This window comes from Semicossyphus pulcher, unplaced genomic scaffold, assembly GCF_022749685.1.
Source record: "Semicossyphus pulcher isolate SPU_LCO1_2020_fin unplaced genomic scaffold, fSemPul1.0.p SCAF_12, whole genome shotgun sequence".
In the NCBI taxonomy this organism is placed as follows: Eukaryota; Metazoa; Chordata; class Actinopteri; order Labriformes; family Labridae; genus Semicossyphus; species Semicossyphus pulcher.
In genome coordinates this window covers 4,638,221-4,655,253 of record NW_027211626.1, presented here as the reverse complement: position 1 = coordinate 4,655,253, position 17,033 = coordinate 4,638,221, and the positions used below count along the sequence as shown (strand labels likewise).

Sequence of the window (17,033 nt, the reverse complement as noted above, 5' to 3'; positions counted from 1 at the left end):
AATAGTGTGTGCATGTATGCGCCATCTGTGTCTGTGGACAGAAGTATGTGCTGTAATATCCATCTCTGTGAAATTGTTCCCTCGCCTGTTGCAGACTGCATTTAGGATGCTTCAGTTGACGTTTGTGGAAAACATTTCTGTTCCCGAGCAATTCGAAGAACTCTAGAAAGGCGATAATGTGAAATTGAATGCATATCAGAAAAGAAACGTGGCTGCATTCAGAGTATGTTTTCATCAACCTCATCCTCTTATCGGATCCTTGTGTGGTAATGGGGACGTTCATCATGAAGTGATGACATTTGAGCATTATTTTTCCCAAGAACATTGGAAAAGCTAGACATGGAAAAGTTATTTTTAACTGTCTGGCAGACTAACTGTCAATGAAACATCAATCAACGAAGCATATGACGGATTTACTGTAACAGTGGGAGGGTTGTGTTATATTCAACTGTGATGGACTTTCTCTTTGGGCTCCTTTGTTTGTATAGTTCGGCTTTATTTTGAATAAGAAATCACTAAACTTTAACGATGGCTTTTTAATCTTAGTTATCCAATGTACACAATCGGTTTAACATAACAGGTAATAAATGTTAGGATTAACTAGGATTAGATTCTTCTAAGATTAATGGCAAAGGAAACAATAGTTCCCAATCCAGGGGATGCAGCCTTCAAAGGAGACGGTCTACAAAGGATGCATCATTCATAGCCAACGCAGACCGTTAAAGCCAAACTGAAATCAGGCGGTCTGGTCTACGGAGGATTTCCTGTACGCATCACCAGATGTTCCTGCCCTAACCCCTGCATCACCAAACACCGCTCCTGTCGCCGAGCAACAGCTAGCTAGCGGGATAACTAACTAGCATAACTAACGTCACGTAACTTAACCTATTATTTTAAAGATAATTTGCTTCAAGGGCCCTTCATTTTTGGAAACGTGTAATGCTAGCTATTCGATTGAGTTGAAACCAAAAACTTTTACATTTAAAACTTTATTCCTCCGCCATCTCGTTTGAATTCGCGCGCAATGAATCGTCTAATACAGTGGGCTGCGAAGGATGCAACCGATGGATCCTTCATGGCCCGGGAAAAGGAGGACGCATTTGTCGGCCGCATCTGAAGGAGCCTTCGAATTGGGACAGCCTTCAACGCGCAGCTGTGACGCAACTTCAAATATGGCCTTCAAAGGCTGCAGCCCCTGGATTGGGACACAGCGAATAATACAATGAGGAGAAAATTTGTATACGGTGATATATAGAATCCATACCAGTAAAGCTAATCTTACTGGCAAATATTAGCTTAATAGGGGCGGCTGTGGCTAAGTGGTAGAGTCGGTCGTCTTTCAATCGGACAGTTGGGGACTTTAGGTAGCAGCCTCTGCCATCAGTGTATGAATGTGTGTGTGAATGGGGGGATGTGATATGTAATGTAAAAGCAGCTTTGAGTGGTCGCATAGACTAGAAAAGCGCTACATAAGTACAGTCCATTTACCATTTACAGAAATATTGGTATCAGGGAATTTATATACCGATTACTAACAATAAATTACTTTACCAAAATTCCAAAGATATCGTAAGGGCCAATAATGAACAATGCAGCTCAAACATTATTAGGCAAATTCCATTTTTCCTTGTAAAATGCCTTGCTTAATATATTTCTTTCTAATTCTTTAATAACCAAATTAAAGCGATCCCTCTATTTCTGTTTATGTTAAAAACTAATATCTGCATTTTAACTGGATAGCCTTAGCACCAGTCTCCAATATTCAGCATTAGCTGGGTTCCATTGTATATTGTTATAAGCATATTCCATAGAGAGGTAACTGCTGACTAAAAATGTTTTCCAGGGTTTAAAAGTCTGAATCCCTGTTTTGAATATTTAGAGGTTGACAAAAGGGGGAAGTGATGAGGTATGGGGCTGTGGTTTTTGCACACTGGCAAGAAAAGTGCCTTTTGTTTCTCATGCACACTGGACAATGTTCTTATCGCTGAAGGCCTCTCTGTTGCGCACAAAGCTGCCCTCCAAAATAAAACTGCAATTTGTCAAGGTTTTTACTGAACGCTCTTAAAAGAAGCACTAGGCTACCACTTCCCAATAAAATTCAGTCAGCACATGTAGCTGGAAAGGAATCACAGGCAACAAGAAAGTACTTGCAGTGTATTTACAAGAGGGTTGCATCCTCTCCGGCTTCTTCTCTACAAATGGCGTTAAAAAAGGCACAGAGAAAGCCAATGATTTATTCAAAGGGCCCAGGGGTATTTTGCCCTGTTGCTTAAGGGTCTTATGCACCACTGCTTTGAAGTACTGAGCAGTCCAAGGAAATGTACAAATGGACAGAAGCTGGTGATTGAAAGGCTTGGCTTTCAAACTGAGGGTTCATCGAAGATCATGAAAAGCTATTTGGACTCTAAAAGGAAGTGGTGGTCTAAGTTACAGACATGCAAGTCCTCTGTCAGGCTGACGGTACATTTTATATCATATTATACGGGAACAACTGCAAGCTGTACTCAAGTAACGTTTCACCTTGACTGAAGATTTTCACTTTGTGTTCCATTTTCTTTTCTGTATCATGTCAACATTTTTAGTTTTAAGCCGTCTGAGATGTTACATAAGTGAAATGCATTTACTTGACCTACTTCTGAAGTTGCAGCTCATGTTTACTGTAGCTATCATGAAAGAAAAGAATCTGAGATACAGTGAAATTTCACACCACTGACAAAGACTAACTGCACATTTAGAACAACCCTTATTTTTAACAATGTTACCCACTCCCCTTGATTCATTGTTGATTCCTTTTACGAATGAACAAACTTGATTAAATGGTAACAAACCAATTAACAACTGAATGTTACTGTATTATAATCCCCCCAGTATGACAACAGTGCTTATAATACTCCACAGGGTAATTATAGAGCTGGAAAGTGGATTCAAAACAGAAATGTTGACAACGTTAAACATAGGTTTGATTAAACACGTGTCCAGAGACAATTACACACATACAGCAACTGGTGACAAGTGACAGTTATTCAAGTCCATCAAATAATTTCAAACATCAAGTAAATAATGGAGAGGCCCCCTCAAAATGACTGGATATACACATGCTTATTAAATGTGATCGCCACTGAATACAAATCAATCTACCTTAGAGAAAAAAAAACATGCTCCAGTGGAGGGAACAGCAAATCTCTCCGTCAGCCCTGCAATTATTCCATTTGGAGACAAATGGACAGTGCTGTCAAATATGGCCTTAAAGTAAATTCAACTTTAAAGGTTAGATTTGTAAGCATGCTGTGCAGGCAACACACATGGAGCTTGGTCTCCACCTACTGGTAAATAAAAATGTAATGCTCATTAAAATAGAGAAGAAACAGGCTCTGGTTCTCCATAAACAACTAAAATAACAGGATAGTAAAAAAGCATCCTGCCAAAATTAGATTTCTCCTTTTTATAATTAGCCTACGACAAAAGTATGACTTTGCTCAGCCTCAGCACTGTCATCCTCACAAACATTCATTCACTGCAGACACATGAAGTCACAAGGAAATGCATCAGGAATCCCATTTGGCTTTCCAAAAAATCATTTGTGCAGTACTGTGTGCATTATTATATAAGTGTTGGACCTTAAAGCTAAGGCAAATGATTGGCTGAGTGGCACATTTGCAACAATCTCATAATTCATTACTATAATAATACCCACTGTCCCCAAGATGAATTCTGGCACATTAAAGCTACTCCAAATCTAATCATAACAACCAGTTCAATGATTTTAGAAACTTGCCCTATGTTAAATGATGGGTCAATTGCTGGCACCTCTAAGATTGGAATGCATTCGCAGCACTTATTATGCACTTTTTTTCTCCTAAAATTATGCCCCGCACCTGAGGAACTGAGCACAATATCAATCACAACTACAAGGCTCTGATGTTACAAGCACTCAAACTTCCTTATCAGCAGCTAAAGGTTACAAAACAACAACACATTTGCAAGCTGATATTTCTGCACGCAACACACACTCCCAGAGCTGTGATCACAATACATACATGCTTGAGGGAAGTGGCAAACGCACTCAAGCTGCACTCTTACCCTTCCCCAATTCCTAGAATGCATAATCTTAGTATGTATATGATTTGTCAGCTACTTAGGAGAATTTATAAATAAAAAACAACAGTATTTCCTCTTCTTCTGTAAATAGCAAAGTCACTATAGTTATTTGATTTTAAAGCCTACTTAACACACAATGCAAAATCAAAGCCTTGACATGGAATAAGATTAAAAGGGCAAAGCATGACTTGCACAATTTGCAGTGCTGCATGAAGTACAGCAGCATCAGCAGCAACTCTAAACAATTACAGAGATTGTTACTTAACATTTACTCCTCCTAACTGCAAATATTTTTGCTAAACCAATAAATAAATCAAATATTTTCTTTTACTTTGATGTGTGACAGATTTTCTGAGTGTCCCAGTTGCACTATGAACATGGTTTCAAGGCAGTTTGGCCAACAAATGAATTAATTTACTGACATGACATAGCTCTGCCTTCTAATCACAACCATGACGGAAGAAATAAATCATGTGTTTGAAATCATCCAGTCCAGAGGACCGTGTACTATGGCTCCTTGACTGCTGATTCATGTGCAGTGTTCTTGGTCTATGAAAGCCAATTTTCAGATGTCACTATACCAGTGGAAGAGGTTTCTTTGATTGGCCTGTCTGGGAAAGGAGACAGCTTGTCTCCCTTGCATTTGGCATTTGTGAACAGACGGTACATAACAGTGTTGCTGACAGGCACTTTAAGCCAGCATCTGTTAGAAAACGTGTGATATAGTGTCTCTGGTACGACTGAATTTGCTGTCGTCAAAGACAACAAACTCTTTTATCCCGTAATATGACAATCAACAAGATATTTCAGTGGCACTAATAGCTTTGAGTTAGCAATTTATCACCCAAACAGCCTGGAGACCGTCCCCATGAATTGCAACCATGCAGAAATACCTAAATTATGGAGTGATGCATGGGGACTGAACCTGCCCTCCCGCAGACCAAGAGAATTATACAACAGTGTGCTAAAGCCAAAGTCTAAAACAGATTATCAGTGACAAAGCTAATTGTGACAATTAGGTTGAAAGAAACACGTCTAGACTAGCTGGGTGGTTTTCTGACTTCAGTGCTTTTGTGTTTTTTGTTGTTTTGTTTTGCAAGTCGAATAGGACAAAGAACACAAGCCTTCAGATAAGTGAAAAGAAGTTGCAATACGAATCAAACAAGCATTAATTGCAAAAACTTTTGTTTTTGTTTTTGTAGCTTCCCTGATTGTATCTGTTATATCTCTTAGCAGGGGATAAAAGAGTAAAACCTCTAGCAGCTATAACACTCAATGCCAGTAGGTGGCAAAGTTCTCAAAACTGCAGCTCTTCCCCTTATTGCCTGGAGATGGTGACATAAACACGTTATCTTCTGTGCATGCAAATACATAGACTGTAACTTGTGGCAGGAAATGCTCAGTTGAAAATAATTTTATTAGCGATGGCTCAATTCCATCCAAAGCTGTGTCCCAATCCAGGGGCTGCAGCCTTCGAAGGCCGTATTTGAAGGTCGATTACATCACAGAAACGTGTCGAAGGCTCTCCAAATTCGAAGGCTACTTCAGATGCAGTCGACAAATGCATCCTCCCTTTCCCAGGCCGCGAAGGATCCATGAGGTGCATTCTTCGTGGCCCACCGTATCCCAAAATGCATTGCACGCCAATTCAAACGAAATGGCGGACTTTTAAACGGCCAAGGAATACACTTTAAAATGTAAAAGGTTTTGGTTTCAACTCAATCAAATACCTAGTGTTACACATGTTTATGAAAATGAAAGGGCCCGTTAAAATAATAGGTTAACTTACACAACGTTAGTTATGCTAGTTAGTTAGTCGCTAGCTAACTGTTGCTTGGCGACAGGAGCAGCGCAAGGGTCGACCAGACCGTCTCATTTCAGTTCGGCTTTAACAGTCTACCCAGGCTATGAATGGAGCATCCTCTGTGGACCGCCTCCTTTGCAGGCTGCAGCCCCTGGATTGGGACACAGCTCAAGTGTCCGAATAAGCCAGGACACTCAACCAGCTCGACAGTACTGGGACCAGGAAAGTAGCTAACCTCATTGAAACGCAGCCTTTTTTTTTGGCTTTTTATGCCTTTATTTTAGAGAGAGGACAGTGGATAGTGGCGGAAATGGGGGAAGAGAGAGTGGGGATGACATGCACGAAGGGCTGAAGGCGGGAGTTGAACTCGGGGCTGTCGCATCGAGGACCATAGCCTCTGTATATGGTCGCCGATTTAACCGCTGAGCCAAATCGGCACCCAATACAGTCATTTTGAACTGTATCGATTTGGTTGTTAAAAAGCCAGAATGCCTTTAAAAGACCTACTTTGTAGCAGACGTTGGGATGGGGGTTGGCGTGTTTAAAACTGGTCTGACAATGACCAAACAGCTCCTTGTGGAGAACTGTTATCCTGTGTGCAAACAGGTGTTTTCATTATACTCACTAATTACACTTCTATTCAGGTTGAATCTTGGCTCTGACAATGCTGGAATTACACGAAGCCACCTTTTGAATGCAACACTATTAGGAGGGTCAGGCAAATTTTTAACAAGCAGTCTGTACATGCCTGCACATGTAGAAGGCAGACTTTGTAACCAAAACCATGCAACATGCACAACACAGCACTTTAATAATTTATTAACCGATCCCATGATAGGTCTCTAAAGGGGAAATTAGGCTCTCATTGCATCATATTAGGGTCCAACAAAGAAAATATATTATGAACATTAACAGAAATTTGCATGATACATAATGTATATCCATAAAATCACAAATAAAGAATGCATTGCATTATTAAAAATACATGAGACCAATATCTGAAGACTATAAAGCAAAGTTTAACACAACAGAGTGGACAAGACATGCCTTTGCTTAAGTGTCATTGAACTAATCGTGGGAGTTAATATGATGCTCATTGCCCATAAACACCGCGCGCAATGTAGCAAACTTACTATTGTAGTGACATAGTGATGGAAATACTGTATGTGTTCCATCTACTGCACAAGTTACATCTAAATTAAAACAATTTAGCATATTTAATGCGTAACAGTAAATATAATTTAGAATTGCCAGCTATTACTGACTAATGCGAGCTGACTGCTGTTTGACATATTCCTCTCATTTTACTGATCATAGAGGCAGTTTGACATGAAACACTTAAATGTTTTATATGCCTGATAATGTGCGTCATGATGGAAAATAAGCTGTTCTGTCAGTCCATTAACATAACCATGTAAAAAGGGCACTTTATTATTTAATGTTTTAACAGAACTGCCATTGTTGCTCATTGTATTATACGTATCATTTATAGACTGCCATGTTATGACTATATCTGGTTCTGTGAATTAAATTTAGTGAATTTAAAAATGACAGACTGTTTCCGTATTAGTGAGCTATTGTGTGGGCTTCTAATATATCTTGATAGCCTGAAAAAAAACAGCTCAAGAGCAGGTAAGATGTGCAGCCCAAGTAACCTTTATGGGAAAAACTGAGCCAGTGTGAATCCAAAAGTTTGACTACAAACGAACTAGGATTGCAGTGTGGGTGAGTCCAGCCCCAGGTGTTGTTAGAATTAACTGGCATGAATTGGAAGCGGGGGTATGGTTGACTTTATATCAATATGAGGAAGCACACTGATCATAAAAAAGCTACAAATATTCAAATAAGGCAAATTCATGGAATATGTCTTTAGGAAATCCTCTCCAGTCCAGTTGTTATGTGCAGCAAAATAGACGTATGAACAGAATGCACTTACTGTAATATCCATACAGCACAGTGTCTTCAATTTGCCCTCTCGTCTCATTGTTTGCTGCCCATTCCTGTAAGTTACAGAAGGAAATAATCCATGGTAAAAGTTAGAAATTAGTTAAATATTAAAGGGACAGCAAGGGTACAACGATCACTGAGAATTGACATCAGTTAGATTAAAGCTCATTAAGAAAAAATCAACAATCTGTATGAATAAAATGTGGTAAGTAACAACAAGACAGAGTGAGGCATGGTGTATTTTGTGGATACTTTTATCAGCATTCAAGACAGACATAAAAAAGACAATACACTGCTTAATGATTGCATCCAAGACCTTGGAGAAAGGGTTATGCCAAGCTAGCAAGAATATGTGGCAATAACAGTGCTCTGGCAGCTCTGTTTACCTAGTTTCATAAACTGAATTCAGACGTAGAAAGTGATGCAAAAACCTGACAGTGAGGGAGGAATAACTCAAGGCTGTCAGACCTTTGTCTAAATCCATTTTTATTCATATGAAGCACAGGTGGGGGATATTGTCCATCATAATCTTCTATTTCCTGCATTTTACTTTAAGAATGAATTGTCAAATCTGAAAAGCTGCAGAAAGATTGAAGGGATGATTATGTTTTTGAAGAGTAACAGCCTTAAGAAAAATGCTTGTGTCACTCCTGTCAGGATCCACATTGTCATGATTCTCACTTCTCTGAGTCATGCACAAATTATCATTTCCTGTAAAAAGCTAGTACTATTATTATTTCATTTTCTGTTTGCACCTGTCAATTTAACACAGAAAAAGACATCAGGTGCTTTTATGCATATTTGCTTATCAAAAGGTAACAGGAAAAAAAGAAATAATCTTCCATTAAGTCAAAGGCTGATAAGTGCAGCCTTTGTTAGGGGGCTGTGACGAAATGGTACAAAAAATATCAAATAATGCACCACCCCAACAAAAAGCAACAAATTACCTGCAGTTCAAATAAAGATATTTTTACACACTTTGCTTAATCTTCAAAAAGAGAGAAACAAATGAGATGACTTAGGCAAAAAATTAAGGAGCCAAGAAATGCATTAAGCTCTTACAATTGGGCAATAACAGTTGTACACTAATTCTAAGACATTACAAAGCCATTACAAACAGCCTCAGGAGAAGGTAATTAGCATTTTTCAAATAGATTTAACGGGTGCTATAAGCAAAACAGACACCAACCTTATAGGTACCATTGGGATACTTCATGAAGGAGACAAGGAATATGTCAACTGGAAGAAGTGCAGACGTTATCAAAGCAATGGCCAGTGCACATATTGCTGTGATGGTTGAAACAACTTCACTCTCCTGACGACTTTGGAATTTCCGAATGTAGACCCAGCAGAAAGCAAGGATTACCTAAACGGGGAAAAAATGAATAGCGTTAAAAACAACAGGGTACAGTATTATGGTGAAGACACACAAGGAAAATCTGAGAGACTATTTTAATAACAAAAATTATTTTTTTTATGTTTTGTTATGTTTTTTGTCATGCAATTAATAACATTCAAAAGACAATAATAATAAAAGCAATGACATACAGGGGTTAAAACAACTATAATAACTAATGCAATCTGGTGTAATACCATGCAAAAATTCTTTCCTTGTGTATCTTACATTGATCCATGTTGCAGTGCAATATTTTGTTACACTTCATCATCCTGTGTTCATCAGGATGTATACCCCTAGGCCTGATGAACACAGAGCTTGGAAACTCTAGATTCAGTTTGTGTATGTGTGTGTTGCTGTTACTGCCAAAAAGAAATACTCAAACCAAAGTGTTAACATAACAAGTAGGGTATTATAAACTGAGAATAGCACGACTGCAGGTGCTGCAAAACAGCTGATCTGATTATATCATCACGCCCCCTCCTCCCCTTTTAGCATTACAGTGAGAACACACTCTCTGATATTGTTGAGAAGTGACAGGAAATAACACAAAATTGATCTTTTATACGTAGCAGAATTCAGTGAAACTATGCAGCTTTTTGGGGAAAAAAATCCATGAATTTGCTAATTTATTCTGTTGCTGTTAAACATGAAAAGGACAAAATAAGAGTTTTTCATTTTAACAAGGAGTAAGCTCATTACTCATAGTAACATAACAGGGGCTCCAAAATGACAAGGTCATATTCCAGGCACACAGTCTGTAAGAAGTGAGGACACTGCTAAAACCAGTCCCTTCAGATCAAGGGCTGCCATTCACAGACAGGATCAATTAAAGGCCCACAGCCTTAAGCCTCTGGCTGCTTGTTTTGTCAGGTAATGACGCAGGCTTTGCATCCAAATAAGATCCATTGAAAGGTTTGTTCAAATAAAAGGGCTGCAAGCGGTGAGTTGGGAGGCAGAGCCATTTGTTGGCATCCAAGCATTCTTCTTGGCAGCTTCTGATTTGGCCATGTGACTCTGAATGACAGCTTGGGTAATGAGCGCTCAAACAGGCAGCAGATTACCTAGTTAGGTGACTAAGTTTAAGGCATTTATTTAAGCAAGGGAGACTAAGAAAAGATGTCATAAGACTTGTTTCTTGAAGAGAGACAGCACTCATATTGCACATGCTCAGTTAAACTTTTCACCCACAAGACAGAGGGAAGACACATTCAAAATGTACAGCTGTATTTGTCAAAAACTACTACTTCTTTTGGAGGCATTACACTTTTTTTATGAGCTGTATTTTGTTGTACTGTCCTAAACATTTATATAAATTTTGTTGACTTCTGAGAGACATGGTTAGCACCTGTCAAAGTCAATGTGTCTACCTAAAAAATGTTTTGTCTTGACTAACAGGATGTATTTATTGAACAAATACATGTTAAATAAAATAATTTTAAACACATCTTTCCTCTCTCACAGACATATAGGGAGGGATTAAACACATGATTGACATCTCTATGTACTTTTGGTCAGCCTTATGTTGTATGCATAAACAGACAAAGCTTAAACCCGAAATTTTACTGGATAAATATATAAATATAATGTTATTGTAACAAAATGCATATTTTAGAACACCAAGTTTATTGAGACAAAAAAGTAGATTTGAGATGTTTAATATATTTTGCAATGTTGCAGCATCCCCAGGGTTGGGATCAGATGCAACATCTGATTTCTTCCATTCAAATAAATATTGTGTAAATTTGGTTGGTCTATCCCAAATAGTCTCTGAGCAACGGATAGAAAGTAACACTATCACTCTTAATGCTTAAGAAATATAACTGTAATAATAGAAGCGGAAGTACAGTGGCTTGCTGTTACTAAGAATAATCTGACCGAATATGTTAATATTTTGTATACTGAAGGAAGATTACCGGCTGTTTTTGACCTGGTTTGCACTGCCTCTGTTCCAAATAGTATAAAATATAGCGCTAAAGGTAAACTTAATCCTTCCCTGGGCGCTTACAAAAAACAGCCTGTAAGTGTGTCATGGCTAATGTTAGCTTAAATCCAAAGCCTATATTGGCGTTAATACTCTGTAGCCATGTAGCGCTTGGTAACTCCTTAACCAAGCAACCTCTTCACCTTCTAAAACATTCAAACAAACGGTATGACGCTCTAATTATTAATTAAGCGACTAGGCAACGATACATTTGCTTACCAATAGTATAAAGGTGAAAATAGACCATCCGAGCACAGACTCGGTGAGCAACGACTGAGCCGCCATTTTCACTTCCTGCAATAACAAAACCACGTGCTCCGGTTGACGTCACCGCGCTGGAGGGCGAGAAGCATCAGTGACGTCTCCGCAGAAAGTCCATCCACGTCTGTAGATGTGTCCATTATTTTTGTGGATAATTACAGGAGGTTTAATGACCGATAGAATTCAACAGCTTTACTGGTGGTGAGACTGGAGGAAATGTAAAGAGAGAGAGAGACACGTACATAGTCACATAAAGTGGAGCAGTGGAGTCTACCGGAAGCAGCAGACAGTCCTACACCTATATTTGAAGACGTAGATTACGTACATTTTATTTATAAATGTGTATATGTGTACTGCCTACTATTACTAACGATTATCCTATATGTGTATATGTGCATAATTAATTAATCAGTATGTCAGCAGAATGTTATTTTCTAATTGTTTTGTTTGTCTATTCTCATGAGCAATTGAACATATACTGGTGAGCTTAACAATATTAATGTACAATCAAATTGATTAATTAGGACAAATTAATTTTTGGCGTTTTTTCTAACAGGCTCTCTTATTCTAATAATTGTTATTTTACAAACGTCATTTTAAATTAGGTTAATATTATCAATACATCAGTTTCTCTGAGTTAATAAATTGTTCAACAATAATATTTAAATTTAATTTTTTTTAAAATAATGAAATTAGCTGCTATCAAAATGTGGTGTAAAAATTATATTTTGAAATGAAGCGAAGAGAAGTATAAAGTTCTATGGCCTATACATATAGTCAAAGTACCATAACATTATACATTAAAGGACTTCTCTCAGTAGTTCAAAGACATTTCAGACTTTAGTTCCTTTCCAGCACTGCAAAGGACAGAATCATACACAGAAGCTACGAGAGAAAAATTGTGCTTTTTCAAACTTGTATATGAACAATACTAATACTTAATAATAGTCGGGAATGTCTACAAAACTAATCAGGTTCATTAAGCTTAAAAGTTGCTGGAAAGTAGAAGTAGGTCAATGTAAATTAGGGTGCAATGCACCTGTAGCTACATTCCCATGTGTAGAGCGGATCATTGGGGTATTAATTGCCATCAATTATCCACCTCGGAGGCCTACACCAGCAAACAGCACCACATTTGGTGTTGGAGGTAGTCCCCCAGCTGATATAATAAATTCATATTGTTACAAGCTAAATGCAAAATTGCAGTTTAATACAGCGATCCGACCATAAGCTCGCTGGAAAAGTTTCTTTTCTCAGGAGCATACGTCTGCTTTCATACATTACAATTACTGCTCTTCATTTCTTGTTCTCTTCTTTAGTTAACACATTTTAGCCAAAAAGGTGCAACTTAAATTGCAAGGGTTAGAGCTCTGACACTGCAGGCAGTAATCAGTGTTGTTATAAAAAAACAATAGCAAAGATTTATGGCTTCATTTGTAGGCTATAATCAGCTGGTTCAGACGGAAGCCTTTCCTGTACCGACTTATGACATGTTTGATTTAATTATCCACAAGGGCATCAGGTACATTAAAAACCAATATTAATTTTCCTCCCACCTGTTATGCGTCATATAATGACAGACGTAGAGTGTCACTATACAGCTGAAATCAGGACTGTCACATCATTTTGCTGCTACATGAGAACCAAGTTAAGGTGTTTCTTCTTTAATATTCTGCTCAAATACGAGATGGGACATGAATCCCTAAAATCCCCTGCATGTCTTCAATTGAAGTATGAAAATGCATCAGCAGCGTTTCCACTCAAATTTTCCAAGAAGTTGATTCTTTAGAGGTATGAGCTTGTGTTTCATTCAGCAGGGGATCCAAACTTGTGCAAGGATGAGATGTTGAAAACTTTTCCAGACTATGCGAGGTGTAAAAACCAGCTTGTGTCTTTTGTGCAGGGATAGATTCCACCCATACCCCAAGCACAATCCAAATTACTCCCAAGTCGTCACCAATTCTTCTCACATCCAGACCCCATGGTGTTTAAATATAAAGAATTTGCTGTCATTTCATTCTCCCACCATTTTCACAGATTTGAGCGCATACTGTCAGGAGGAGTATATTATCCTTTAAATTACAACAGCCTAAGTGTGTGCAGCCATGCGTCATCATGTCTGCAATTATTGAGATGAAATTAAATTAATACTTGAGTAATTACTTTTGCGAGGGGAAGACTAGAACAGTCCACAGTGACATTGAGGCCCTAAAGTTTCTTAAAGTGAAAATAATACTTCTCTGTGCTGTATTGGGGGAAATGAGTCTGTTTCTAATTGGAATGATGAACATTCTTACCAGTTAATTACTTGGTCACTGTGAGTTTGGACACTTTCTCATTCAACTCGCTACAATCAATAACCATATATCTGAAATTCATTTATGCCCCTGACTTTAAAATTTTTAATTAAACTAATGTAATTCGTTCACCATCCATTATTCACTTGCGCATGGGAAGGTAGGTCTACTTAATTCATGCAACCTTTCAAAACTGCAATCGTGCAGCTTGGCAACATGCCCTAATGGAAACCATGTACTCTATTAAAAAGGGCTTGCTGATAAAAGGTAAGAAATTGTCGAGATATCTGTCAATCAAGGAGTGATTAAGGGGTTAGATTACTTAGATTTAAGGGGTGTGTATGCTTTTTTTATCCGCCTTTTAATTTCATAATGATACAAGTCGGCCGTAGGGGTTCCTGCACACACTGATTGTGTGTTTTCTCTGGGGGATGATAATTCTCTCACAGCAAAATTATTGTATCACATCCACCTTTTATCCACTCTTTTTAAATAATGTCCCGACCAGCTTTTTGCACCAGCTAAAGAGCAAAAAATGCTGCAGGAGTTCTTTCCCCCCTATCAAATTTGTCCTTTAATTCTGGAAAGTAAAAATGTGCTGTCACACCATTTAATGATGCCTCCTCACACTGATTGGGAGACAAATTAGATGGAGCTCTCATTACAAAAAGAGACAATGATAAAGTGCAGGTATTTTGGTTGGCTGTGGGATGGGTGTATGTTGTGTCAGTGTGATGTGTGATGGGCTTATGTGGGGTCAGTTTTTGAATGTGACTGAAGCTGCACTGTAACCTCGACTCAATCAGTTTAGTGATGTGCAGTGGCCTCCCCTTACTCTAACCTTGACTAAAACATTAACCTAGGGTGTGCATCATTTGCAGGTTAAGCAGCTGGCTGCCATAGGGAAATTAATGTAAAACGTCAAGTGAATTTCACACGACATCAGGCTGCAGAAGAACACCTTCATTTCAAAGTCCTGTAAAGCAAGAGTTTGTTGTTTACACAGCAGATTAAAATGCACAAATACAAATGCATATTGTTCTATGCACAAATACTGTAGGTACAATACAGGATATAGTGATAACAAAGAGAGTAAAGTGTGCTGCAATTTAGAGTTCAAATGACGTATCGATTAGTTGACTGACGGAAATTAAATCATTAAATATTTTGATGAAGGTTTTAAGTTCATTTTCAGGCAATAAATAACATCTAATGATTCCAGCTTCCCATTTGCTGCTTTTGCTAATCAGATCTAATAGTTAATTAAAAATCTATGTGTCATAGATTGCGGGTTAGACTACATAACACATTACGACTCACTTTTTTCTGATGTTAGACCAAATAATCAGTCAATTAATCAAGAATGATTGAGTGATAACAAGAATAATAGCAGTCTGTTTCAACATGTTCTATACCTAACATTGACTTTAGACATGGCTTTGAAAGTGTATTACAAAAAGTAGGAGTTGTACTTTAAGTTTTGATACCTCGATTGACTTTGTTAATTTTATTTCAACACTTTTAATTCAAATATTCATGCACTGCCTGCACTCGCGCCTCATGTTGAAAATTAGTTTCAAACCACTGCATGTTTGAGTTGATATCAAAGAGAACCAGTCTCACACAGCTAGCCCGGTGAGGTTGCCACCAACTGATATTCTTTCATTAACTTTCAATAGATGGGTCAATTAAAAGCTCATATTTCAAAAACACCCCACAGAATTATAGCTGCAGGCCAAACTGACGTGTTATTGTATCTTTTTAATTCTTTATTCCTTTTTGTCTACGTAGCCTTCATGCCCAGGTGAGCGCTCAGAGATGATGAATGAGACTACTTAATGGCTTTGTGATTTTTATGAGCACATGAACATCAATGGCTACCTCTGCATACAGATTAGTGACAAACAGTATGCCGTGTTTGTCTAGTGCTTAGCCATATGTCAATTTAGTAAATGATCCAGTAAAACGGACAGGTGTTTTGCCTCTAAACCCTTACAACAATAATGACTTGAATGGCGTAATGCAGAATTAGAATGCCCTGTTTCTATTCAGGGCAAATGACTGCTCGCAGAAAACAATAGTGTTTACTGAGGTTACATATCCAGAACAAATATGATCCTACACAGCACGTACACATATGCACACACACAAACACAGCATTTGTTATACAGTGCATGTTCATTGTGAGATTACAGGCATATACAATGCATTAAGGGATGCAGAACAAAGTCATTCAATGGTAGTGTTAAGTTAAAAGAACACTTGTTCTGTATGCGAGGGGGGACTTCATATATCAATGCTGTTTATCATTATTATTTACAAGCTCTTTGACATTTTATGTTGACCTTCAAATGACCATAAGCATCAAAATGAAAGACAAGGTCATATCCTTGAAGCATTCAACATAAAAAGGGATACTTAAAGTGACTTAAGGTGGTTTTAGAACCCTTTGCTATAGAGCCAGTAAACAGTATCTTTGTAACTTTGTAACTTTATGACTTTGTAAATTGATCATAACATTTTGATTTTGAGCAGAAACTGAAAGCAGGGAATTAAAAACATATTATGGACATACTGAAAGGAAGGGATTTGAAACTCCTGCAGATACTGTATCAACAAGAAGTCATTTTGTTTTCAGTATATGTCCAGGACCTCCAGGTTATATCACATATCAACAGCAGATCCTGTCAGGTATAGGCCTACTGTAAATAACAAGCTCAAACTACCACCTCCACAACATCTGCAAAACAACTCTGGATAATTACAAAATGTTCTGCTAGGCTTACCTCTGCAAGCAGAAAAGGACAAGAAATACAAGTGTGTGTATATATACAAATTTTAGCAATGGGAAGTGGCCATTGGTAACACAGTGAGAAGACACACTTATAGGTAGATTGACTGATGTTTAGAATGTGTACAGGATGATCCCACCTAGCTGCATATAGGCTGGGAGCCAGGCCCTCAGAATGTCTTTTGCTACCTTTATGTCACTATTATTTTCTGTTAACCCTTTACCATGGGCCATCACAAGATGTTGTGGGTAATATTTTAAAATACAATGGCAGCAAGCCCCTAAATCTTATTTTTTTTAACTTTCCCATAAGTTTCAGGATACTCCCTGCTAAATGTCATACCCCTAAGACTATTTCAGAATCAGAATCACAGAATAACTGCAATTTGTGCAATTGCAGTACCTTCATATGTGGGCTGACATCATGTAGCCAAAGCATCTTTCAAAAAAGGGGC

General features: G+C 38.1%; 1 protein-coding gene across 1 annotated transcript in view; it reads right to left on the bottom strand.

Annotated features, from left to right (window-relative positions):
- Positions 1-11,517, bottom strand: part of lmbrd1 (LMBR1 domain containing 1) — a 70,825-nt gene extending 59,308 nt beyond the window's left edge. The window contains exons 1-3 of the mRNA XM_069658626.1: positions 11,449-11,517; positions 9,039-9,215; positions 7,839-7,902 (exon numbers count right to left, since the gene is read on the bottom strand). Of these exons, the coding sequence (XP_069514727.1) occupies positions 7,839-7,902; positions 9,039-9,215; positions 11,449-11,514 (307 nt within the window). The 5' untranslated portion in view covers positions 11,515-11,517. The remainder of the gene's footprint in view (positions 1-7,838; positions 7,903-9,038; positions 9,216-11,448) is intronic.
- Positions 11,518-17,033: the final 5,516 nt, after the last annotated feature.